Below are 27463 nucleotides of genomic sequence, written 5' to 3' on the forward strand. Positions count from 1 at the left end.
TAATAATCCCTTATTTCTGCTCCATGTTCATCTTTACACTGATGGTCTCTGTGGATTAAAACTGCACCTATCTGGTGTTACTATCTGAGTGTAGGGAGGGAGGGGGTGAGGTGAAGGAAGGTGAAGATATTTTCTGTATGTTTGTTACATAAATGTTATTGACTTAGTATTTTTTTTTAAACCGCTAACCTAATGGTAACAACAAAGACTGTTCATATTGGATGTTTTCAACCTTCCAATTTGTTTTTCACTCTGTTTTGTCTAGAACTGGTTACTGGCAGTGTTATTACCTCCCCTACCTCTCTATGCACAGTCCCCATTTATGATTCTTAAATGTTGACTGGCTTTCAGAAACTTAATTGTGAGATGCTGAATTGTTTGAATGCATTATTATATCTTTGAACTGCTTTCGAGAGAGGTGGGGGTAGAAATGACATGGGCGACCGTGTAATAAAGCTGTTTAGGCATATAACAATGTGATTACTATTCTAACAGCTTTATTATTTTACCCTTGGTAACAGCTTTTTTTAAGTAGCAAATAAAGGAAGCTATATTAAATCATATATTCTCTGTAGAGATAATAGTGCTGTCACTAGGATTTCAGTAAAGCATGATGGTAGGCACATAGAATTTTTCTGTAGACACATTTAGATTTTCCTCGCTGGGACTGCAGTAATACCTAATAATGGCCATGTGAAATTTTCATGTACACACCTGAACCATGAAAAGTGTTCAGTGGTATAATTCAAAAATCTGCTCTAAAACTGAACATTTCCTGGGACAACAAACATGCGTTTATATAGCGCTTTTAATACACTAAAATGTCCGAGGCACTTCACAAGAGCGTTAACAAACAAATTTGACGCTGAGCCACATAAGGAGATATATAGACAGCTGACCAAAAGTTTGGTCAAAAAGGTAGGTTTTAGGGAGCTCCTTAAAGGGAGAGAGAGGTTTAGGGAGGGAATTCCTGACAAGTCAGTAGAAACCAGAATTGAAATTTGGTGAGCAGTCTACATTAGTTCAGGGATATAGTGGATTCTGAGCCAGTGTAGTGCAAATAAAACTGCATTTTAATTGTAAAACGTGCATGTTTATTGGATCAAAGTACTTTCTTACCGTTGGAAAATTAGATTGAGTAAAGCTAAGTCTTACTTTTGGCTCTTACTGTGCAGCACCTCCCAGCAACCTGGGAGAGTATAGCAGCCACTCCTGTTAAAATTATTTTGTCTTATTGTAATTGTTAATGCAGAGTTATACTGAAATCTTTGCTCGGCCAATAAGATTCTGGAGTGCTGCAAACGTCTATTAATTGTCAATCTGAAAGTAAAGCTTGGTTTGCAATTGGGTGTTTTTTTAAAGAAAAGCTTGATTATGCATACTTAAATGTAACAGCTGTGAACACACCCATGTGTTGGTGTACAAATTGTGTAGCAATTTCCCCAGGTATAGAGAGGTCTCAGGACTGTTAGGGAAGGAATGGAGCAGAGGGAGGGAAGAGTGTCAAACAAATTGTCAGGTGGACCTTGCACATAGGGTCATGGAGAAGAAGCAACAAAGAACCTGTCACCATCGGGGCATGTAGAGTGGCACAGAAAAGTCCTTCCTGAAATGTGCATGTGCTATTGTTGTAACAGATATAATGGCTGATTATTAGGGACTTCTAGTAGTTAAGCATTCTCAGGAGCTCTCTGTGTACGTGATTTAACAGATTTACTGAGTACAGTTGATATCCCATATGTGGGACACAGAGATGGATAGGATTAAAGAAGAAAGACCGAATTAGCGCCTTTCACAACCTCAGGATGTCCCAAAGCACTTTACAGCCAGTGAAGTACTTGTTTAAAGTACTGTTGAAATGCAGCAGCCAATTTGTGCGGCGCAAGCACCCACAAACAGCAATGAAATAAATGTTTTGGTGATGTTGGTTGGGGGACAAATATTGGATAAACACTGGGGGAGAATTCCCCTGCTCTTCAAATATTGCCGTGGGATTTTTTTTTACATCCACCTGACAGGATAGACAGCCATGTTTTAACATCTCATCCTGAAGTGTCAGCCTGGGGATTATGGGCTCGGGTCTCTGGAGTGGGACATGAACCCACAGCCTTCTGACTTGGAGATGAGGCTGCTACCACTGCTGACACTGAAAAAGTTCCCACCACAATCTGGACCCTTAAAATATATTGAAATCTTGCTAAATAAAGAGGGGCCAAGTTTCTGCTCATTTGTGCTTAGCGCGATCTGGGCAGAATCAGCTAAACCAGTGCAAAAGATTGGGAAATTTTAAATTTACATGAGTTTGGCAGAAAAACCAATTGTTTCTTGTTTTTCCCAATCTTTTACACTGGTTCAAGACTCAATTCACCCAATCAAACCATGCCCACAACAAAACTGTCCCCCCCCGCCCCCAGTTAATATTGTGAAAATCCACTGATTGTGCTGGTTTGGAAAGGCTCTTCAAATTGCACTCACTTCTTAGGCACACAGGCATTAGAACAAAGAACAGTACAGCACAGGAACAGGCCATTCGGCCCTCCAAGCAATGCGCCGATCATGGTGCTGCCTAAACTAACACCTCTGCACTTCCGGGGACTGTATCCCTCTATTCCCATCCTAGTCATGTATTTGTCAAGATGCCTCTTAAACGTCACTATCGTACCTGCTTCCACCACCTCCCCGGCAGCAAGTTCCAGGCACTCGCCACCCTCTGTGTAAAGAACTTGCCTCGCACATCCCCTCTAAACTTTGCCCCTCTCACCTTAAACCTATGTCCCCTGGGAAAAATGCTTCTGACTATCCACTCTGTTCATGCTGCATGTTTTTTAAAAATCCATATCAAAAATAATTAATTTACTAAGAAACTAACTAGGATGCACCAATTAAACTATTAAATGGTTTAGTATAGTTCTTTTTGTCATTTCGTTGACTTTAAATCTGGTTATTCACTGGACACCCTTACTAAAAAGGCTTATTTTTGGTGATAAGTCTATTTTCAGCTGTATGAATAAAATACCACCAGGTCCCACTTTTAAATGCATCAGGCATGCTATTTAATGGAAAGAAAAGAAAGAATTATTGAAGTTTAGAGATACAGCACTGAAACAGGCCCTTCAGCCCACCGAGTCTGTGTCAACCATCAACCACCCATTTATGCTAATCCTACACGAATCCCATATTCCTACCACATCCCTATATTTCCCTACCATGTACCTATACTAGGGCAATTGCTAATGGCCAATTTACCTATCAACCTGCAAGTCTTTGGCATGTGGGAGGAAACTGGAGCACCCAGAGGAAACCCACGCAAACTCCACACAGGCAGTACCCAGAATTGAACCGGGGTCACTGGAGCTGTGAGGCTGCGGTGCTAACCACTGTGCCGCTACATGGAAGACTTTTATATTTGTGAATGAATTTTAGTGGAAAACTTTAACTGTGACTTAACCTGCGCAATTCCTGACTGTGCCCAAAGCAGAAACTCAACCCCATAACCTCCAGTGCATTGTATGCAGTGTGTCAAGGCAAGTGTATTTGTCAGCTGAAGCGGGGTTAAAGTTTGAGGCAATAATTAGTCAAGGGTGCAAAGGTGCAATTCAGTCTCTATTTTCAAGTCTTGCATTCTGTCCTTATTTTAATGTTCCATTACAGATCCTATGTCTGCATTTATAATGAAAACTGTGCAAACCTGGCATAGCCTCACCAGTGGTGAGGCTGCAGTTAGGTCACAGGTTTGCATCAGCAGTGTCCACCATAAATGCAAACATAGGAATTTAGAATGGAAAATCTAAATGGCATCACTCCAAAAACACTCTGAAGTTTGCGTGAATCACCATCTTGAATGTATCACCAGGCTAAAAATTCCAAATAAAAGTAATGTAAGAAACTTGTATTTTTTTTTAAATTCTCAAACCTGTCATGCCATTATTCTGGGACTTAATTGAGCCCTCTAATTTCAATAAACTCTGTATTCTTGCGTTGAAACCAACTGGTTGATACTTCAAATGAACACTCAGTGCTGCATGCACGTGAGGGGCAAGCAGATGTAGCATTAGTTGTCCCAGTGATTGATTGTCATACTAGGGGGGAGAGAGAGAAAGCAAAGATAGCTGATAAATATGGGTGGCGCAGTGGTTAGCACCGCAGCCTCACAGCTCCAGGACCCGGGTTCGATTCTGGGTACTGCCTGTGTGGAGTTTGCAAGTTCTCCCTGTGTCTGCGTGGGTTTTCACCGGGTGCTCCGGTTTCCTCCCACATCCAAAAGACTTGCAGGTGATAGGTAAATTGGCTGTTGTGAATTGCCCCTAGTGTTGGGAGGTGATAGGGAATATGGGATTACTGTAGGGTTAGTATAAATGGGTGGTTGTTGGTCAGCACAGACTCGGTGGGCTGAAGGGCCTGTTTCAGTGCTGTACTCTAAATAATAATAAAAAATTGTCCTGTGAGAGTACAATAAAGTCACGTGTGTGTTAAAACCAAAACACACATATTGTCTAATCTGAGCAGTCAAAAACACACTATGATAATCCAGTTGGAAAAATTTGAAGTCTTGATAAAATACCATTAAATCTCTCCCGATGCCTCAGCAGGTAAATGTGGTATGTTAGAGCCAAGTGAAGCAAAAAGGGCTTTGGTTGAACCCCCATGCTTCAATAGCTTAAGTAAGCTGGAGTGATGGAGCAGACTGCAGCTGGTCTTGATGTCCATTTTGCAGCCAGTTCTTGTGCATGTGAGACAACAGCCCACCTCCAACTAATTTCCTGCAAGCCTCCAACAGCTGGAAAAGCATTCAGACAGCTGTGCACTCTTACTCAGCGCCAACTGTAGCCATAACAACTTATGCATAATAACCAACATGCTTCATAGCTCTCTGCACAGGAGAAACCAATCTTGAACTAAAAAAGCAAGTTCATTTAAAATGTTTAATATACAACATGGAATTGGAACATACATGTTGAAGGTTACCTATTGATTGTGATGTTTGTTCCTCTTGTGAAAACAACCTTTATAACTTGTCATTTGAGTTAGATGATTTCCTTGACTTTAGAGGATAAAAGCTGGATTCAACTACTTGTGTAGTCTCTACTGCACACGTGGATTGGTGAGTACAAGGGCAGGTTTGTGCTGGGACTCCTTCCCAGCAGTTTGAGAGCTTCCAGGAACAGCACTGAGGTACTGAATGTTGAGGTACTCTCAGCACTAAGAGAACAAGCAGAGTACAGTCCCAATAACCTGACTTTACTATTTTATCAGATCAGCAAGTATGTTAACTCGAATGTGCTGAGAATTTTTTGAAGCTGACACTCAAATTAGACAATTTGTACAGGTCAAAAAACCACCATAATAGTTCAGATGGAAATGTCTGAAGCCTTATAACATGTGCTGCTTGTGGCTTCACCAATCCTGAGTCTTCTGGTCTCAATGATGTGGAGCTATTTATTGTCCATCAGGTATACTCTTTTAATCTTTTTCTTTAATAGTTTAAAAACTGAGGCTGTATTCTAATCTTAAGGGTTCAGTTGACAGTTAAATATGTATTTTGAAGAGTCCCAGGTTTCTGCTGTCATGTCTAAACCTCAATGGGGTCTTCCAGTTAGATATCTGCAATCCCCCAAAGCTGCAGCTCCCAATCCCAGTTTTACTTCTTGGCCAGGTACTTCCGAAAAAGAGGTTGGCGAAATTGGAGGGAAAGGCATTGTGTGTGTTAATGTCACTGGACATCTGATCAGTATGCTTCTCATCTCATCTGAATCAGTCGATGGCTGTAGAACGAAGTACACTATGACTGGAACTTTTTGTTGGGCGGGAGGCCCCGCACAGGAAGGCCGCCCGGTTTTACCAGGGAGGGTTCTTGAGGCTTTTGCCGTCCAGCCACTGAGGGTAAAATACCCGCGGCTGTGGGAGGAAGCCCTTAAATGCTAGTTAATTGGGCACTTAAGGGACTTGATTGGTCTGGAGTGGGCAGGCCGTTTCTCACCGCCCTGCGTAAAATTGCAGTGGGGGCGGGAGGGGGTTAGGAATGACCCTCACGCCTCCCACTCAATTTTCTGCCTCACCCCCACCCCCGACCACCAGCCTGCTCGTTGTGGGGCTGTAAAATTCCGGCAATAATTTTGGGGTAGAAGTACAAAAACTTGATGTGCGGATTTATTTTCTTTTAGTTTTCAGACCTTTGTGTACTATGTTAATAAACAACTGTGCTCCAATGTAGCCATATAAATCAGAAAGTCCAAGTGCCTCAGGCTTCAGTGAGCATTGAAAAGGTAATGAAGGGATGGTGGTGTCACTGGTACTGACCCCCAACGCAGCTCCGCACTTTCAGGAGAGAAGGGAAGAAAATTGAGGCAAAACTATGGTGTGATGGGTAAGAACGCATCTGCTGACATACTTTTGTGGTTATCGTTGCGAATGAATAATGGATCCATAGGAGTGATTGCAGTGCAGAAATCTGATCAAGGGTCTTCATATAATGAGAGCAATTTGAGAGATATATATTTTGTCTGAAGTCGGGGACAGGGCTCAAAAAATTTTCGTCTATACTAAGTTCTGGAAATAACTGTCCAAATAGATGCTTTGTGTTGATTTGTGAGATGGCATTCACACTACAGAATTACTACTTGTGTAATTATTACAAATATTTACATGTATTTATTTTTCTCACAGGCAGATGGTGAAATTTGAATTCAATTAATAAAAATCTGGAATTAAAAGCTAGTCTAATGATGACCATGAAACCAGTGCCGATTGTTGTAAAAAAAAACCCATTTGGTCACTAATGTCCTTTAGGGAAGGAAATCTGCTGACCTTACCTGGTCTGGCCTACATGTGACTCCAGACCCACAGCAATATGGTTGACTCTTAAATGCCCTCTGAAATGGTCTAGCAAACCACTCAGTTCAAGGGCAATTAGGGATGGGCAATTAATGCTGGCCTAGCTGGTGATGCCTACATCCCATAAACAATTTTTTTTTTAAAAACTCACTCTCAGTTGTAGTACTCACTGATTGTATCTTACGTATTGATTCTAGGTGAAGATGGAACAAACATGACTGCCAGCAACTTGAGTTTCTGCTGCAATGGAGAGAAAGGATCACCATGCTAGGCGAAATGATCTGCAGTGGTCAGAAAGAAGCAAAACCCACGGGTATGTGAAGGAGGAGCAGCGGTTGTCCCGTCACAGCCAATCCCAGTTTGATCAGATAAGACGGCCAATCGCCAGTCCTCCCCGTGATGATAAAACTACTGATTTTCCAAACTACTCCTGTGCTGCACGGTGCGATGGTGCTGACTCAAGTCGGTATATTGCGGAACAGATTCACAGTTCTCGTGGTAATATGACCTGGCAAAGGGCAAGTCATCGACCTGTAAGAAATACTGATACGGGGATCTGTACACCAGTGACCTTGTCAGATTGGACTCTTGGTGATGTGAACTGTTATGATCACAAAGGGCCATCTTCACTCCAACTTTTAGATGAAGAGTTGAAGACACTGGACATGGAGGGGTTGAGCTTCCCCTGTGGACATCTGGATTTTACTGGGCAGATGCCAACTTTTTATTGTTCTGGCGTATCGGGTGGCCGGTGTAACTTTCAAAACCAGGACACAGAGTTGGCCAGTAGTGAGAAGCCATACTCTCTTTCTGATGGTGTAACTGATCGGGAAGTTGTTACTGCGAAAGACCCACATGAGAACGGGTGTCTGTCCTCCATCCATCAGGAGGAGAGCTCTGTGTGTACTCACTTGTTTTTGGAAGGGTGCTTTCAACCAGGCAGCTATGGAGACCACAACTTCCCCTTCAGGACAGATGACAATCTGTCTTTCCTTGACAACTTAGATTGTATCCGTTCTGCCAATGCTTCTCAAGAAGATGGAATAGATGAATGTGATGAATGCAATGAAGATGAAGGAATGGATGAAAACCCAGTAAAGACGACAGAAGATATCAGCTATCCTGTGAAGTTCACAAGCAGGAAAAGCAGCAAACGCCAGAGAAACAAATTAACAGCAAAAGATAACTCAAACACTTGTGATAAGGAGGATGCGAGGGAGCACGTGAAGAAGAATGGCAAGTCTTCAACCGCTAATAAACAGAGGCACACAAAGGCTGAGAGGAGGCGACAACACGTTGACAACCGGGACAGATTAAAGACTGGAGTGCAAAAACAAACTGAGGAGTTCCTTTGGAGATGTGTAACCTATGTGAAAATTATAATGGATGTCATTCTTTTTGTGACCCACAAATGTGGAGAGTACGTGGAGACAGGGGGCAAACTTGTGTATTCATGTTGCCAGATACAAAAAGAGGATCTTAACTCCTTAAAGGGCAGTGCAAGGACCTCAAGCATGTGGCTTCTTAAGCAGGCAAAATCAGGGTCAGAGAAGCTTAGACGGTTTTGCTTTTCCTCGATGAAGATGACACTGAAGTTTTTAAAAATGCTGCTTGCTCTGCTTTTTCTAGTACTAATGTTATTTATAGGATGCTTACGACTCTGCTGCAAACACGGAAAGTCTGCAGTTTCCATGATATTTCACAAGTTACCCACATGGGGCAAGGAAAGATTTCCCCATTCCCCAGCTCTTTGCTTTCTACACAGCTTGTGCTCATCTATAGAAGAATCTAGGATCTGGAATTATTTGAAAAGACTGTGGGAAAAATTGAAAGTGCGATCGTGGCTGGCTGGTAAATGGCGGACTGCAGGCCAGTCTCCACCTTCACCTCCGTCCCCCCAGTCGCCCAGTGCTAGTAGATACCAGCCAGATCATGAGGTGGACCGGCTCCTTGCAATGGCTGATATACCGGAGGAGGACCTGGACCCTTTTAAAGTTCTGGGCGTGGAGGTAATGGCCACTGATGCCGAGCTGAAAAAGGCTTATCGGCAGTTGGCCGTTCTGGTGAGTTCTGCATGAAAACATTTAACTAAAAACAAAATTGGCCAACTGTCTGTCTGATTCAATTATTTCCATTTGACCAACCAGTTACCACAGTCAAAGTTGTGTCTAAAATTTTCTTCTATTTTCCATCTGTTGGGGTTAACCTGTGTCAATCTTGGTCCAACTGCTCTGGGTAACCTTTTAACACCCTGCAGTTTCCTGAGAGAATAGTACTGAAATTTACAGTCATTTAAATTTTTCCCCCATTCTCAAAGGCAACGCCTATGCTAAAGTTTATGTTTCATGTGTGCTAGTTTCCCTTTGTCACGTTCAAGGAGCTGCTGTTCTTTAATAATCAGGGATACTGGGATCAGAATGCTTTTGAACCACTTCACCTGGTGGCCACTGATATGCACTTCCAGTAAAGGGGAACTGGATAATGATTGGGAGCTGCAATCATGGTAGTTTATTTTTGCAAGCTTTTACTCCATTCATTTCATTTGTAGTATCCAGCTTGATGAGCTTAAATAAGGACAGAGCAGACTGAACCAGGTCTATATGGTTCATTGTCAGGCGTTGCAGTAAATTTACCTACTTAGCAATTGGAATAGGGGTGGGTACTATTGATCAAAATAATAATGCTATTTAGCCAGATAATCTGTATCATAGATCTACCTATCTTGATCAGATATTTCAAACTCTTGGTTCTCGAATGTTGCATGAGCTTAATATTATTTATTTGTTGCAGCACCATTTGGGAATTGCTCAGTTCCTCCAGCATTTGGTTATGAATATGTTGTGCTCCATATACAACAATAATGTTTAGTTTAGTTTAGAGATACAGCACTGAAACAGGCCCTTCGGCCCACCGAGTCTATGCCGACCCATTTACACTAATCCTACACTAATTCCATATTCCTACCACATCCCCACCTGTCCCTATATTTCCCTACCGCCTACCTATACTAGGGGCAATTTATAATGGCCAATTTACCTATCAACCATGTACATAGTGCCTTTAACACCGAAAAATCGCCCAAGGCATTCGGCAAAATGGGCACTGAACCAGAATGTCTTTTCTCACACTCTGTCCACACAGTAGTGTAATAGGAAAAATTAAATCCAGCACTCCTGTCATTTTGAGTTGGTTCTGTTACTGAGAGGAAGGCAGTGATGGTCAAGAAATTACTCTGAACACCAGTGATTGACTGTCTGTGTACTATTGGCTGGGGTCTGAAAGACAGTATAGAAAGTGATTGGCAGTGCCCACTTCATTGGCAGTGATGGGGTATTTCCTCTCAAAACTCACAACCAGCAGCCACTTCCTGCACCATTGTATTGGAGTACATGTGAAATCAGACAATTTAAACGAACATTCTGTGAATAAAGAAAGACTTGCATTTCTATAGCATTTTTCACAACTTCAGGACATCCCAAAATGCTTTACAGCCAATGAAACACTTTTAAGGTGTAGTCACTGTTGGAATGTAGGAAACGCAGCAGCCAATTTGCAAATAGCAAGCTCCCACAAACAGCAATGTGATAATGACCAGATCATCTGTTTTTTCCCATGACGTTGATAAATCTTTTGCAGGACACCGGGGATATCTCCACAGTTGATGGCTGAATAGACAATTTTGTGTATTGAAATGCCTCATCTATCTGTGAGCAAAATGCATTAATAGACAAAAGTAATACAACACTGCATGAGGCATTCTGCACTGAATTGCAGCATAATGACTCTGAATTTGCTACAGCATGTCCAGTTTTAGCTTTTTTTCCCCCTTGCCCTTCCGCTCATTTTTTGCACCGCAAATTGCTGGAAATGAGAGCTGATGACAGGCACTGGGGCATGTGAGACTCTGAACAACGGGACCAACAGCCCATCTTAACCAATGCAATTTGAGGATTGAGAACAAAACGGAGGATGGACGGAGAAGGAAATAGGGTGAATTACAGTCAAATCAGATACAGATAGGGAAAGAAATATTGAATTAGAAGAGAGAAAGGAAAAGTAAGAAAAGAATTGCATTTAAATTTAAAATTTTAAAAACCTAGGAGCAATTTACTATCTGCGGGAATGAGAATCCACACTTTGTTTCTCCCTTTCTGGGATGGAGAGGTTGAGTGGCATTGCAGGAATGCAAATCTCATCATTAAAAGGATCTTTGCGTCGTTGAGTACCAGCTCTGTCTTTCTGCGGCGAGTTTAATTTGCTTTAAAAGCGCAAATGCAGCAATTTCTTGAAACTCGTGAGGAGATAGATGGCGAGCTGTCATTTTCGCAAGGTTAATGGCAGAGCAGCGCAAATCGTCTGGCAGCTTGTGACTATTCACAATTCATTGGGGGTATCTTCCTCTCCATAAATTGCTGGATTATTTACATGATAACAGTGAGCGCATTAAAGTGGCCGTTATTTTCCCAGCAAATTCTGGGTCAGTGTTTCACCCGAAACAAGTCATTTATTATTTTAAATACAAAATAAGATGAGTGGCTTTCTCTTCCCCATCCCCTCACTTTCTGACCTTTCCTGTTTTAGAGTTTTGATGATGCACTCTTGCTTGTTCTGTTATTGCAGCTAATTTTATAATATTGCTGCTGTGGTTACCTAGCTGTAACAAAAGGTATGTTTTAAAGAAAACCCTTAGATTCTCGCACTAAAATTTGAAAGATGGGAAATTCTACAAAAAATGAACCGAATGCAACATTCTTGTGTATCAGAAATCTGCAATCTAATTGGATTCAGAGCAGACCACCTGAATGCTGAGATTGGATTGCAGCTGTGAGATTGCTGCCTCTGGTCTGCAGGTCTTTCCCAGGAGTAATATGGTTGAGGTTTGGGATGTAGCAGTGTGGCAAATGTACTGCCTCTCCTTGCTACTGGCAGCCAGCTTTCTTTTCAAAATTTGTTCTACAGTTCTTGTGTAGCTGACTTAAAAAGAACTCCTCATCCAACAGTAGTAACAAGTTGATCTGAGCAGAGTTGTGTTTGGGGTGTTTTATTTCCCTTCCCCCCCCCCCCCCCTCCTATAGGAGCTGGTATTGGTGACAATTGGTTTACTTTTCCGATTCTGGTCAGGGACCTTCGTAGGGAGAGGCCTGGGGCAGGGAACATGGTTGACCTCTAGTTAGGTATTGTGCATGGCACCAAAATAGTAAAAAAAAAAAAACCTTTTCTATAATTGTGTTATTATAAGAATGCTTATGATATCTGAGCGGGAAAGGTTCACAGTTGATTACAGGGAAATGGAATGCACTGTATTATAAGTGGCTAATTATCCCATTCTTTTCATTCCACACACTGTGGGTGCGGTAGGGTGTTGTACTTGGTTGGACTGGTCCTGACCTTTAGAAAGGTGCAAATGCTGCCCTGACAACAAGCAGGTCCTGTTCCACAAAAGACTGATTGTGGAACTTACACAAACACGCACATTTTTAGTCTAGAGTTGGTATCAAGACAACTGATCTTGCACGATAGCTGACACGTAGTCGGTTAATGTAGCCTCTAGCAGCTCACTCCACTGTGTCACAGCAGTGCACTTTATATTGTACAAAATACCCAGTGAACAGTTGTAGAAGGATCCATGACTGTACTGTATATAGTTACCAGAAGTTTATGTTCCACTTCAGGGCTAAAAGGTAGCTGGTCTTCTGCATTGGACAAGTTCTTTCACAGCTAGCTGACTGACCTCACAACAGAACAGTTTTGCCAGCTACAGCACCATACCAGTTGTAATTCTGTCTGCTGCTCTAGTGTTCTATCCAGTGGGCTAGGTAAAGGCCTGCTCGGGTCTGCAAAAAAATAAAAATCCCAACCCAACCCCGACAGAACCAGGCCTGACCCGACCCGACCATCTGTTCACTTCTCTTCCATTTTTCACTTGGTTGCTGATCTGCACAAGCTTAAAAATAACTGTAACAAAACCACCTTTCTAGTCCCAAAATTAAATTAACATTGGAGCCACTTACCTGTGATGGAGCGTGTCCGATCCGAGCCTGAATGCTGGACCCAGAAGTACAATCCCACAGGTAGCAGGCCTTTAGGGCTAGGTACAGAGAGAGGGGGTTTATAATCAGACACAGTCCAACGGGGTGGTGTACAGAGAGAGGGGGTTTATAATCAGACACAGTCCAACGGGGTGGTGTACAGAGAGAGGGGGTTTATAATCAGACACAGTCCAACGGGGTGGTGTACAGGGAGAGGGGGTTTATAATCAGAGACACAGTCCAACGGGGTGGTGTACAGGGAGAGGGGGTTTATAATCAGAGACACAGTCCAACGGGGTGGTGTACAGAGAGAGGGGGTTTATAATCAGAGACACAGTCCAACGGGGTGGGTACAGGGAGAGGGGGTTTATAATCAGAGACACAGTCCAGCGGGGTGGGTACAGGGAGAGGGGGTTTATAATCAGAGACACAGTCCAGTGGGGTGGGGTACAGGGAGAGGGGGTTTATAATCAGAGACACAGTCCAGCGGGGTGGGTACAGGGAGAGGGGGTTTATAATCAGAGACACAGTCCAGCGGGGTGGGTACAGGGAGAGGGGGTTTATAATCAGACACAGTCCAGTGGGGTGGGGTACAGGGAGAGGGGGTTTATAATCAGACACAGTCCAGTGGGGTGGGGTACAGGGAGAGGGGGTTTATAATCAGACACAGTCCAACGGGGTGGTGTACAGAGAGAGGGGGTTTATAATCAGAGACACAGTCCAGTGGGGTGAGTACAGGGAGAGGGGGTTTATAATCAGACACAGTCCAGCAGGGTGGTGTACAGGGAGAGGGGGTTTATAATCAGACACAGTCCAGCAGGGTGGTGTACAGGGAGAGGGGGTTTATAATCAGACACAGTCCAACGGGGTGGTGTACAGGGAGAGGGGGTTTATAATCAGAGACACAGTCCAACGGGGTGGTGTACAGGGAGAGGGGGTTTATAATCAGACACAGTCCAACGGGGTGGTGTACAGGGAGAGGGGGTTTATAATCAGAGACACAGTCCAGCGGGGTGGGGTACAGGGAGAGGGGGTTTATAATCAGCAACACACCCGGTTGGGTACAGGGAGAGGGGGTTTATAATCAGACAACAGTTTTTTGTGCTGTACATTTGTTCTAACTGGGAATGGAATTATTAATATTGCACTTACATTTCTCTTAAAAGCTGAGGTAGGAGGCTTTCATCTGCAGTCTCTGCTATAATCATATCTAGATCCCAGAGGTAAATGAAGATGCTGTGATCCCCTACAGTAGCTAGTCTGTATTTGTTCATACAGTTACTGGACAGTTGCTCAACCTGTTCATATAACTGATAACTAAATATCTATCAGAATCCATCTCTGGCAGTCTGGTGAGAATTCATTTATTGCAATTTCCATTCACGAGTTTGGACTGTTTAATGTGTTTTGTAAACATTAAGTTCTAAAAATGTGCAGCTTTTCTGTTAGTCAGAAAGGTGTGTCCAAAATTCTGAAATTTGTGACCACAAATGAATCTGGAAATACTAACTTCTCTCTGGCTGGATACTGCTGAGACACCAAACACTCTAATGTTATTTCTCTATAAACCCAAAACCATGCAAACAGAAGCAAGAGAAATACAGTAAATGCAAATTTTAATTTGAGAAAAGGTAAACAAGAAGTGTATTTATCCAGTACCTGGATTTCACTGCCTCAATATCCCAGAACGCATCACCATCAACAAAATACTTTTAATCTGCAGTCACTGTTGTAATCTGGGGAGGTGCAAGCAAGATCCCACAAACAACAACACGATAAATGGTCGTTTTTGTGAAATTGGTTGAGGGATAAATCTTGGGCAGGGACCTCTCCTGCTCTCTCACTAATGTTATGGGACCTTTTACATCTACCTGAAAAGGGAAATGAAGGCCTCAGTTGAGTGTCTCATCCAATAGATGGCACCTCTAGTGTAGTACTGAGGGAGTGCTGCACTGTTGAAGCATCAGCCTGGTTTGTGTTCCAAGTCTCTGGTACTGGGGTTGAGCTTACAACCTTCTGACTCCAAGGCAAGAGTGCTACCACTGGATCAAGAAAAGATCATCAGACCCATCCACACTTATCCAACCCAACCCCTTCCCAATCACTAGTAACATTAACTTCACAAAGATTCAACTGGAATAAAGGGAAGGAGGGTGCCTTTTACACTTGTCAATCACAGCGGTAAAAGACTTCAGCCTGCTTGAAAGTGTGGTGAAATATTTACACCTATGGAACAAAGCACCTCTTCTACAGAGCAAGATTATCGCCCCCAGGTAAACAATATTAGGAGTTGCTGTTACCTATATGGGCTTGTCAGCTAATGTTTGTTAAGCTATACACCTAGAAAATGCCTCTCCTAAATTATTTTATTGTGCACGCCTGTTCATTTGAATGCACGGTACCTTTAAAAAATTTTGCATAGCCACACCTGCACAGTATCTTGAGCAGGACAACTTATGAGTGGCCCAGGCAGTACTTTCCAGGTTGCTGCTTGGCTCTGTGTACACCTTACAAGGAACATTGTACCTAGACAAAGATGCCTCATCATGTGAGGCAATAATGTGTGTTTGTGTTTGAGGTATACAGCCAGGCAATCTTCATCCAGTAATTAAGCGATATTGGTCACAACTAGCAAAACTCCATGAGGAAATATCAAATATACAGGCATTTGCGATTTATGTCAAAGATATGCTGATTTCTGCAATGGGTTTGTGCAGCTCTGCATTGGAGGGACTCTTCGCCATTGTTGGGACTCTTTTTATTTTCACCCCACTGGCTCAGAACCCAGTGCTAAGGCCCTTTCTCTGGGTTTGCAGTAGTTTTGTATATGTAATGTAATACAATGCTTTGCTGTAGATCGGTGGACTTGACAACCTATCACAGTTTTTGGTGAGTCTCATTACTTCAATTTAATAAATAATGTGGTTTCGTGTTTAGAACATTCTGCTTTGTTGTAAAATAATTCCCGCAACTGGTGAATTTTCTTGAGTAGAAGTCTTCATTTCTGACCCTACATAGTGTCAGCAGATTATTCAGCGCTGGAGGACGTCACAGCTGAGCCCAATCCTGTCCTGTTCTGATATCGTGCCAACGTCTATCCAGGGTCACTGAATAATAATCGGGACATTGAACCCCAGCTGACATGTTTTTTTGTTTCTTTGTCCCTTCTTTCCTTATGTGCTGCACCTCAAAGAGGCAGGATGCTGAGGTGAGTTGCAGCATCCCACTGGCTAAAATGAATTAACAGCACAGACCACTGAGTAAACCTGGGAGTTTCCTGGTCTGATTGTATTCGTATCACCTCAGGTCCTGCAGTTACCCACCAAGTCACCAGAAGCTTGTAAACTTTGATTTAGTCATTTATTTTCACCCAAGAATTGTAGGACGAACTTTTAAATACATTTTTTTTATAGATGAAGACTGGTAAGTCTGGATTCATGTGAAATATCACTGGTTATAGCTGAGCAAGGTGCATTAGATTGAGAAACTCTTCTCTCTTAAAGTAACCAACCCCATTGTGATTGCAGGTTCACCCTGACAAAAACCAACACCCACGATCGGAGGAAGCTTTTAAGGTGGTGCGAGCGGCGTGGGATATTGTGAGCAATCCTGAGAGAAGGAAGGAGTATGAAATGTAAGCAAAGTTCAGCACTGCATTTCAGACATGTCCATGTGGCCTGTGATTCTTATCTTTTTAGGATCAGTCATTTTTTAAAATGTCAATTTACTTTCTATTCCTATGTGTGATTGCAATATTTCAACATCTTTTGAACTACTGGAATCTGATTTAGTCTTTGTAATTCTTTATTTCGAAGTTTATCTTTTTTGATTAATTTAGGGAATGAAAATCTGCTTGAACATATTGCCAAGTTTAGTGTTAAAAGAAAAAAGGTCCCTGCTGGTACTGTTCATTAAGGATATCGCCATTTCATCACAGAACTGGGTTTAAACACAACTAACACCAATGGAATGAAAGTCTCCTCAGTGTTAGCTACAAGAGTCCTAAGTGAACTGAATCCGGACAGATTTGACCGAGTTCTTAGTCCTGCGTCACAAAACTGTCTGTAAAATCCGCATCAGTTAGTAGTAACTTGTCAGTCTTCCACAAAAATGTTAACAGATGATTTGGAAGCACTTGATGTTGAAGCTGGATGTAAAAGTTTCCCGTTCCCCTGCACTGCCAACACTCCCATTGCTCAGCACAAAATCCATCAGAACATGCACCTTAATAAAAGACAAAGTATTATTTGGCTACTCAAAATATATACCTAATTAGCTCAGTTAGGTCTACCTTTCTCTAATGTTTCATTACTTTTTTTTTAGATTTGTTTTTGCAACCTCTTTCAATTCTGCATGTATCTAATTTACTTAACTGTTTCTGATTAAAGGAGGCTATGACTTAAATAATTTTAATATTCCACACAGAAGGATATGCAAAAGGAGAATGCATGAGGTGCCATACCTCCTATTGCTTTGTGCTGTATATTTGCTTACTGGTGCTGTGCAAGAGCAACCTGGGGCGATAGGTCCCTTCATTTTCTTGATCTCCAAACTGAAGTGGTGTTTTCCTGTTCAGATGGACATAAAAGATCCCATGGCACAATTTGAAGAAGAGCAGGGAATTCTCCCCTGGCCAATGTTGATCTCAACCAACCGCATCAAAGCCAGATTATCTGGTCGTTCGCTCATTTGCTATTTGTTGGTTCTTGCTGTGCGCAAATTGGCTGCTGCATTTGCCTCTAACAGTGACCGCACTTCAAAACAAAAAGTAATTTGCTGTTTGTAAAGCACTTTGGACCATCCTGCAAATGTAATGAGGTACTCTGTAAATGCACCTTCTCTCTTGTGTAACTTCTCAATTTATCGAAGCTGCCTTTCTCCAGGGATGGATATTGAAAGTTTGTTGTAAAGAGGTTTGTATTAAGTCTTTGTTTATATTCTGAGGATTTGCAGAACCCAAGTTCAATTTTTTGACCACTTTCTGCTCTTGATTATTTCCAGATATAACTGGATGTTTTGTTTGTTTTTAGCAAACGGGCTGCAGAGAGTGAGTTACATCGGTCCATGAACGAGTTTCTCACCAAACTCCAGGATGATCTCAAGGAAGCCATGAACACTATGATGTGCAGTAAATGTGAAGGAAAACACAAGTTTGTGCTCTCATTTATCGTTCATTAATCTGTTAAATAAGTGTAAAGCCAGGTGATGTTTGTTTTGTTGATCTCCCCTCTCCAGTTTTCCCATCTTCCTTTGCTCAAGGTGCAAACTTTGGCTGGAATATGATTCCACGGATACCAAGTGCCCTTTCGGTACCTCGTCCAACTGACCATTCATCACATGATCCTAGATAGAGAATATTGGTCTATTTGGCCATAGGATCACAGCTGAGGCGAACATCTGTCTCCAGCAATAGCAATCAAGCGTGGCAACCCTGACTGACTTTATTTCCTCAACCTAGGAGCTCTGTGGCTAGTTGCAGTGTGCTTTCACTGCCCTTGCTCAGATCAGTTAACTTGGCACTTCACTGTTAGATTATTTTCATAATTTTGTTTGATTAGAAATTGGTCATCAGCCTATTTGTCTACCCAACATTAGTTGGGTGTTTGTGATTGGTGTCTATAGTGCCACACCAATCACATTGTACCAAAAAAGAGAATTCTGTGAGGTAATGGCTGGCATAAATGCTCCCTGTGTCCTGTGAACTATGAAAGTAAAACAGGTAGCTTATAACATTATTTGAACACTTGCATTTCATTGCTATTAATAAACTAACACTGAAATGAATGAATCCCTCTTTTTTTTTTAAATGATCTTTCTTCCCTGGGTGCTGTTGGAACCAACCTACTTCTGATCATATTCCTGTTCCTCTATTTTGCCTTTCTCTCCCACCTCAAAAGCTTCTGACCTGTTTAGCTCCCAGACCAACTCTACACACAGCTTGCTTCCTGCCTCCTTGCAACCCCTAAAACCCATGAACTACAAATGCCACAGGAGATCCATGTCTTTTAAAAGAATGCTCCAGGATAAGATTGTGTAATGATTTGGTCTTGAATCACCTTTCTGAAACTACCTGTGGTGAAAATAAAGTTTGAACTTCCTTTGCAGGAGATTTGAAATGGATCGTGACCCACAGGCGGCTCGATATTGTGCAGAGTGTAACAAGAGGCATCCTGTGGAGGATGGGGACTTCTGGGCAGAATCGAGTATGCTGGGATTGAAAATCACTTACTTTGCCATGATGGATGGCAAAGTTTATGATATCACAGGTAAGAAGACTGGAAATTTGAAGTAGTCTTCACATACCTTCAGTATATTAAAAGAAAGACAAAACTGGTAGTTTTTAGTGAGACTTGTGTATGACAAAAGTTTGGAAATAGCTTACTCCATAAAGCTATCCGTCATGGTAGCTCCAGCAGAATAGCATTGTGTTCAGAAGGAAAAGAATTTATAACCTAGCCTGGAGCAACATTTGAGCTCTGTGTGGAGCATAAACGCCAGCATGGACCAGTTGGGCAGAACAGCCTGTTTGTGCTCTAAATTCTATGTAATCGTGAAAATCTCAAGTCTTTGGCTTGGCTATTGGATGTTCAATGTATGACCGAGGCTTTTATTTTCTTGAGATTTAGCAACAAAAAAAAAGTCAATACTAAAGCCTACAAAATACACCTGCTACTGATCACGAGACTGTAATGTTGCCACACTCTGAGCAGACTACAGTTCTCGCTCTCTATTGAATGAAGAGGAATGTAGATGGGGAGAAATGTACTCTACAGCAAATGTTTGTTACTGCTTCTTTCAATCATTGCAAATACATCAGCTTGTCTCATTGTTCAACAATTTCAACAAAAAAAAATGCAAAAGCATCGAGTTTCCATGTTAGTTGCTGCACCTTTTGATTCAGGTCCATTCAGATGGACCCAATACTTAACTAGTATAAACAAGGGATAATAACTTTCAGGAAAAATGTAAACCATTACTGGCCTGTGGATTCTTCTGAAACCTCCCTAAAGTGCCATTCTGGAGTGTCTGAATAAAATTGTATTCCAAAATCTTTCAAAATATTCCTGAAATGCTCCAAAAGTCTCTCTACAGCAATGGAAGTAATCTTAAAAGGAAAAACAAGTGCAAAGCCAGGTCTGACTTTAAATTCTTAAGGATGAAAGTGAGCTTTCAAAAGCTTTTCAAGTCACTTCATTTTTTTGAGGGTATGGCCTAGTGATGGGGTCTTTGTTTGGCACATGCTGAATTCTTGATTGGTGCTGGGCAATTAGATGTAAAGTGGTGACTTGGTGGGGAGAGGGACAGTCAGAAGACCATGAGGCGGCCATTCAGCCCCTTCAAGCCTGTTTTGCCATTCCGTTCGATCATGGCGGATCTGTACATCAACTCCATTGATCTGTTTGGTTCCATGTCAATTAATGCCTTTCCCACCCCCCCAACCAAAAAAAATCGATCTCTGCTTTGAAATTCACTCATGCCCTTTCTAGTGGGTGGTTGGGGAGCTGATTGGTAAAATCTGGGGAGTGGGGATGCATCGGCCATTCCCCCCAACCTTGGCTGGGGAATACTAAATGGGGATCCAAGAGCAATGAGAGAAGGTATCTAGGTTTTTTTTTTACATTGTTTACTCTAGCCTTTGAGAGATTGCTGAAACATTTCTACGATGTGTTAGGAGGAGGATTAAGAGGGCATAACAAGTCACACACAACCGCAGGAGTTTAGTGACTGTTTTTATTTTCTGTTTTATCTTCAGAATGGGCCGGGTGTCAGAGGGTTGGAATATCTCCGGATATACATCATGTTCCTTACCATATATCCTTCGCTACACGAACTTCTGGGAACAGTGGTCGACATAGGTAGGTAAATGCTCAGAGATGTTGGGATGTTCACTGGTAATCTTCCAATTGTTTTCTCCTCCCTGTAATTTCTCTGGCGCTATAGGGTAAATTTTATAGTGTAGCAGACCAAATGTAGATTTACAGACAAGCTATACATAGGAGATGGGAGTCTCTGAATGAAATCACTTGCCTGTGTACTTTTTTAGCAGGAGAAATGTCAGGGTCCCAGTTGGCCTAATGTAAATTAGAATAATTAAATGGAAGTGAGTGCAGTAAAATATTGCTGAATAGTCACAGTCTCATGCAGATTTTCAATGGCCTTACAAGCCTGGCAGCTCAGTTTGCGCATCAGTGCTATGTTGAGGTTATCATAGAATCTTCATCTAATCTCTCTTTGGCCTCCTTATCTCGAGAGACAATGGGTAAACGCCTGGAGGTGGTCAGTGGTGTGTGGAGCAGCGCCTGGAGTGGCTATAAAGGCCAATTCTAGAGTGACAGACTCTTCCACAGGTGCTGCAGAAAAATTTGTAGAATAGAAATCGAAATAGAAATCATAGAATAGAATTGTAGAATGGCTACAGCAAAGAAGGAGGCTCGTCATGCCCATGCCAGCTCTCTGCAAATGCAACTCAGCTAGACCCTTCCCAGCCTTTTCCCCATAGCCCGACAATTTTTTCTCTTAATTATCCAATTCCCTTTTGAGGGCCTGGATTGAATCTGCCTCCACCACGCTGTCAGGCAGTGCGTTCCAGATCCTAAACACTGGCTGTGTAAAAAGTTTTTCCTCACATCGCTGTTGCTTCTTTTGCCAATCACCTTAAATCGGTGTCCCTCTGATTCCCAATCCTTCTGCCAACGGGAACAGTTTCTCCCTCTCTACTCTATCCAGACCCCTCATGATTTTGAACACCTCTATCAAATCTCCTCTCAAACTTTTCTTTAAGGAAAGCGGGCCCCAGCTCCTTCAATCTATCCTTGTAACTCAAATGGGGCGGCGCAGTGGTTAGCACCGCAGCCTCACAGCTCCAGGGACCCGGGTTCGATTCCGGGTACTGCCTGTGTGGAGTTTGCAAGTTCTCCCTGTGTCTGCGTGGGTTTTCTCCGGGTGCTCCGGTTTCCTCCCACAAGCCAAAAGACTTGCAGGTTGATAGGTAAATTGGCCATTATAAATTGTCACTAGTATAGGTAGGTGGTAGGGAAATATAGGGACAGGTGGGGATGTTTGGTAGGAATATGGGATTAGTGTAGGATTAGTATAAATGGGTGGTTGATGTTCGGCACAGACTCGGTGGGCCAAAGGGCCTGTTTCAGTGCTGTATCTCTAATCAAATCCCTCATCCCTGCAACCATTCTTATTTGGAGAAAAATAGTAGTTACAAGGGGTATTTACGGTGTGTAGTGGTAAAGTTACTGGACTAATAATTTAGAGTTCAAATCCCATCTTGGCAGTCTGAAAATTTGAATTCAGTTTTAAAGTCTGGAAACAAAGAAACTGGCAATAGTAAAAGTGACTGTGAAACACTCATTGTCCTAAAAATCCTTACCTGGTCTGGCCTATGTGTGACCCTAGACCCATACCAACGTGGTTGACTCCTAACTCCCTCTGCGATGGCCTTGCAACCCATGCAATAGTATCCAATCGAAGGCGGCCCACTACCAGCTTGTCAGGGCAATTAGGGATGGGCTTTAGCAGCGGTGCCCACATCTTGAGAATGAATAACTTTTAAAAAGCTCCCCGGATGGTCTATAATGTGTACAAAAGTGCACAAAAACATTTTGCTTAATGCTGAATGTTACAAAGAAGGGGTACAGAGTGTAGGCAAACACTTAAGGAATTTCTTTAGTTGAGGTATTCTCTGAATAACCTAAAGCACATTGCTCTTCCCCGAGGACTAACTTTTTTTTTTCCATTCAGTTATGAGAGTTTTAGGTTAGTTTCTTCATGAAGAATACCGATGCTTTCCTGCCTGAATTACCTGCGAGTACGTTTTCTAATGAAGATACATCCTAGAGAACATTGTACCTGATAATTTCACAATATGGAATTGGGTCATATAGCAGCAAAAGAGCCCAGTGTTTTGTGTGTACTATCCAGGTCTGGATTAAATCCCACTAAAATCAGCATTTTCATGCTGCTTAATGTTTTTACTATGTAAATGATTTCCCCCCTTTGACCCCACCCCACCCCACCCCACCCCACCCCACCCCACCCCACCCCTTGAAAACATTCACTCTTGCTCAGGTACAGTGCCATGTCTGCCCTACAGCACTACATCCCTCAGTTTGTGTTGCCCAGCTATTTGACCAGAAGGGCATTACAGAGGATCCTGGTGGTGTTCACTTGGGCATTTGCTGGCAGGCTTCATTGGAATGTGATCAGGAGAACCCTATCTTTATTTTGCTCCTTTCTGTTGGCCCAGGGGAGCTGAAGCTGTAGTGCCTGAATTACTGTCCGCACCTGCAATCAGCTAACATGGCACAGACTAAAGATCAAAGCTGGAACCTTCCTGGGTTTGTAGCTCATTGTGGTACAATTGACCCCGAACCATCTGTGGAGGTCCTAATGTCAAGTCAGAATGATGCCAGCAACATGGTTACACACAACATGGCAATTGTGTGCAAAGTTTTGAGTGGTTCAGTGGGATATGTTACATTGGTTAATACAAATTTAATTGTATAAACTGCAGCTGTAAATTTGCATTTCTATTTTTTTTTATTGAATTGCAGCATATTGGAGGTATAAATGGTGTAGAGTTTATTCTAATAAAAGCTCTCACTTGTGTGAATGTCTATGGTCTGCAAAATAGTGTTACATGCTGCTCAGATAGGCAGGTGGTGTTTCAAACTCTCTTTAATAATAATGGAGTATATTTCTCTTTGTTAATGTTAATAAAAAGCCACGCTGACTTTTTCACTAACCATAAATGGAGGGTGCTATACCAAAATCTGGGCACTGTTTCTATTGAGTTTGTGCTTTTGGAGAGGTTGGTGAAGGGTCAAATGCTCCCCAACAAGGAGGACGTAAAAATCGAGCTCAGGTTCCCTTCGTTCTACCTTTAACGGTCAGCTAAAAAGCAGAATTGGTGACATTGTGTGCCTGTCCTGGCCGGGGAATGGTGTGTGACACAACTGGCCTCCACATGAGAATCTCCTGAACTGAATCTAACAGTCTGGCTGATTAAGGATTTTGAGAGAGGAGAGAAAAACCTGGATTGTAATATGTCTCTTGCCTTCCTGTTTAGAGCTAGCTCCGAGAATGGCCCAAGTCCTCCTGCTGACCTTCAAGACCTCTTCAGCAAGATTTTCCAGGGTGCTGCGCCTCAAACAGCAAACGGGAGCTTCTTTGGCCCTCCACAGCCGGGGCCCAGCAATCAACCCAAAGCAGAGGCTCCACAGAGAAGCGAAACAAAGCAAAAGAGGCGGAAGAAGGTGCGGCGAACATTCCCGCGCTGAGCCTTAAAAATGCAAAAACAAACCCTCTGTGATCACCTCAGTCAGCTTAATGGCAACCTGACTGAGAAAGTCAACCCTGATTCTAGAGTAGAACAAAGACAAATAAAAGTCCTCTTTTATTGAATTGAATGAATAGACTTGGACTATATCTTTTTAACATTTTAATTTGGATGTACAATAGCAACTAAGGTGATCTTAAGAGGACTTTACTGTACTTTTTAAGTTGAGTTAAGCAGAGACAAATTAATTTCTGGTTTCAACAGGTAGAATGGAACATGACCTGGTAGGTGACTTTTTTTAAAATGCATTATTCTTGTGTTCTGGGTTTTTTTTGTCTCTACCTTTCCCTGAGGTCGCAAGTCCTCCTAGCCATCTTTAATGGGGAAAGTTTGCATTGCAAAAACTGGAGGAAAATAGTGTGCTTGACTGGCCTAATTTCCACCATAAGACAGGTATTTTATTTTTAAAAAGAAACCAGAAAATAATTTAAGTTAATAGTGTAAAATTGGGCACATTTATTGTGATTTGGGAGATTGGATACAATTTCTTTTTGTAACTTTAAAAAAAATTAAAAATTTACTGGAAAGTTTACTGTGCTGCAGAAATTATATGCAAAAATCTTAGAAATAGAAAATCAGAACCTTTAACTTTACCATAAAAAGAAAAATTGAGTTGTGCTCCTTTTTAGCCTACAGACAGACAGCAAAGGACTATCTGAATGTCTGTCTGCTGTCATTCCCCCCCCCCCCTCTCTCTCTCTCTCTCTCTCTCTCTCTTTCTCTCCCCCAGTTGGCTTTAACATAACTCTTCTATGAAGATCACATTGTCTTACATGGTAATCGGACACAGTTATCAGTAGCAAAAGTAATATTATATGGATGTCTGCAGAGATCTTAATATGATAGAACACCATGAGTATGAAGTGCCTTACAACCCAAATGAGGTACTCAAGGTTAAAACTGGATTTAATTCAGTCCAGGAATATGAAGTAACTTTTTGCATCATCTGTGTTCATAGCTCCATGGGTGGGAATGGAAAGAGGATATTTATTGATAATTTGATTGAGCGCTGCATACCTTTTCCAGTTCTTGAATATTTAACCACCTTTCTCTGGGAATCAAGCCAGAAATTATCCAGTTAACAGTAATAGAGTTAAAGACTTGTATTGTGTATAGGGTTCTCACCTATAAAGTGACTCCCTATTGTTTAGCCAAAACAAAATCTATGACCCACGTATAAGGTGGCCTATAAGTTCCCAGACAGTAGGAAATTTGATTTAAATGCATGCTTGCTGTTCATTGCCCTCCTGGCTTTGTGTATAGATAGGGACGGAGATCTAGCAAGAGAGCGGGTGTGTGTGTTGGAGGGGTTTTGGGTAGGGTAATGGTGTTAAAGGAGGTGGGGTTGTTGCTGAATGGGAGAGACAAGATGCTGACAAGCATGGGGTGAAGAGGAGGAGTGTTTGGTGAGAAGCTGGGGTGGGAGGAGATTGAGAGCAGACAAGTTTCCAAGATGAGGAAACTGACGGAGAGATAGGAAAGAAAATACAAAAAAAAGTAGTGATTTGGTACAGTGGAGGTTAGATGGGGTGAGTTGGAGTTTGGGAAATGTACATGAACAAGTGCATTGAGACAAAATAATTACACTTGGTATTATCAGATATTTCCTACAGGTCACTGATTCTGAATTAAAATTAAAACAAACAGATGCTAGTACAATAATAAATCTATTCAAACATCAGGAATAGCCTTATAATTGTAATACTGACACTAAACTAAATTAAATGCTTTAACTCTCAATTTTCTCTATACGCATTTTTATTTTAACTTTAATTTTTTTTTAAACCTGCCCAAACTTTACCTTTTTAAGCTTAAAATCCTTTACTCTGCTTTATCCTTTCACCACCTTCTTTACACAGTCCATTTTGGAGGTGGAAGCAACTTTCTTTTGGCTGAAATCAGGTTACAAAGGTGTGTTAAAAGTCCAGATTGTGTAAGGTGAAGTCTTACATTGTGAAAATCACACAGAAAGCTTAGATGCTTGCTGATGACAAGTAAACTCAGCAGCCTTCACACCTTGATGGTGTCTGTACAAGGAAACCCATCCATGACATTCCAAGGATTAAAATGGTGTGTGTGTGCTAATTGCACTTTTCACTGCAGTGATGTCAGTTTTGGCAAAGAATCAAAAAAAATATAATGGAAGAGTTTCATGTCCAGGTCCATTTTATGAACCTCTGATGAAAGGTCAGTGACCTAAAACATTAACTCTGTTGCTGTCTCTACAGGTGCTGCCTAACCTGCTGTGTTTTCCAGTATTTGTTTTTATTTCACTTTTCATTTTATAAAGTCTTAAATCACTTTTGTTCCTAACCCTGAAATTCTTGACAATAGGTTGCCCCTTTTAGATTAGCTAAGATATTTAAGGTTGAATGAGTAATTTAAAATTTGTTGGCTTTTATGACCAGATTGTTTGTTTGTAGAAGTTTGTAAGCTGTTATTCACAAAGTTCTGCTGACCATTACTGTGAGCATTGTTGAAGTTACAGAGCTAATTTTGAGGTGACAATTGGCAAGTTTAAAGCTGTATTATTTGGGTTCACCTATTGGACCTTCATTCAATTGATTTGAAAAGGCTTGTAGATCCCAACACAGTCTCTTGTTGGCCAGAACCTTTTCAGGAGTGAAAATAAAATGCAGATTGCATTATCAAAGTGTATTTTTTTTTGTGTAAGGGAGAATATTTTTAGAAGGTACAAATATTGTATCTTTAGATCTCAATTGTGCCTGAACGGCTATTGCTTTAATTTAAAGAACTTGCATTTCTATAGCACCTTTCACAGGATATCCCAAAGAGCTTTGCTGCTAATGAAGTACTTTTGAAGTGTAGTCACTGTTATAATGTAGGAAACTCGCAGCCAATTTGTGCACAGCAAGCTCCCACAAACAGCAGTTAACTAGATGATTTGTCATTTCCTGTGGCGAAGTTGCTGATCATAGTAAGTACTAAGTCTAATGCAGGCAAATGACCATCCATCAGAACAGGACTAGAGCTTAATATCTCATTTGAAGCATAGACCATCCAGTAATGCAGTACTCCCTCAATATTACACCAGAGTGCTACCTGAGCTAACGTACTTAAGTCCTAGAGTGGGTCTTGAACACAGGATCTTTCAACTCGAGACTAACTGAGCTATGCTGTCAGAAGGGATAAAACCACATTAAACATAATCTCCAGCTTCTTTTGGTGCTGAGATTTGTGAAACATGCCCATTGAGAGTAGAGAACAGTTTGTGTTCCACTACTTTTTTCTG

General features: G+C 41.8%; 2 protein-coding genes across 4 annotated transcripts in view; one reads left to right on the top strand and one right to left on the bottom strand.

Annotated features, from left to right (window-relative positions):
- Positions 1–27463, bottom strand: part of LOC137358686 (ORM1-like protein 2) — a 185054-nt gene that overhangs the window by 56006 nt on the left and 101585 nt on the right. The window contains exon 2 of one of the 2 annotated variants that reach the window (XM_068024891.1): positions 22243–22442. The gene's annotated coding sequence lies outside the window, so the exon portion shown is untranslated. Of the gene's footprint in view, positions 1–12842; positions 12917–22242; positions 22443–27463 lie in introns of those variants that run through there. The other variant, XM_068024892.1, reaches the window with a different exon arrangement.
- Positions 3394–26850, top strand: dnajc14 (DnaJ (Hsp40) homolog, subfamily C, member 14). Of its 2 annotated transcripts, none has more exons than XM_068024884.1 (7): positions 3394–3524; positions 7029–8894; positions 16388–16494; positions 17891–18010; positions 18966–19126; positions 20614–20716; positions 23941–26850. In XM_068024884.1, exons 2-7 carry the CDS (start codon positions 7077–7079, stop codon positions 24149–24151), a joined length of 2520 nt encoding a protein of 839 aa, XP_067880985.1. In that variant the 5' UTR covers positions 3394–3524; positions 7029–7076; the 3' UTR covers positions 24152–26850. The 2 variants fall into 2 exon arrangements, with proteins under 2 accessions (XP_067880985.1, XP_067880984.1); XM_068024883.1 differs by lacking the exon at positions 3394–3524 and adding an exon at positions 6209–6364.

Source organism: Heterodontus francisci, chromosome X (assembly GCF_036365525.1).
Source record: "Heterodontus francisci isolate sHetFra1 chromosome X, sHetFra1.hap1, whole genome shotgun sequence".
NCBI lineage: Eukaryota > Metazoa > Chordata > Chondrichthyes > Heterodontiformes > Heterodontidae > Heterodontus > Heterodontus francisci.

What these genes read in the sequence shown, in the direction of transcription:
- dnajc14 (XM_068024884.1), top strand. Translation starts at nt 7,077, where the DNA reads ATGGAGAGAAAGGATCACCATGCTAGGCGAAATGATCTGCAGTGGTCA. An exon ending in AGAAGGAAGGAGTATGAAAT is followed by an intron (nt 16,495 to 17,890) that starts GTAAGCAAAGTT and finishes GTTTGTTTTTAG; the next exon opens with CAAACGGGCTGCAGAGAGTG. An exon ending in CAAAGTTTATGATATCACAG is followed by an intron (nt 19,127 to 20,613) that starts GTAAGAAGACTG and finishes TTTTATCTTCAG; the next exon opens with AATGGGCCGGGTGTCAGAGG.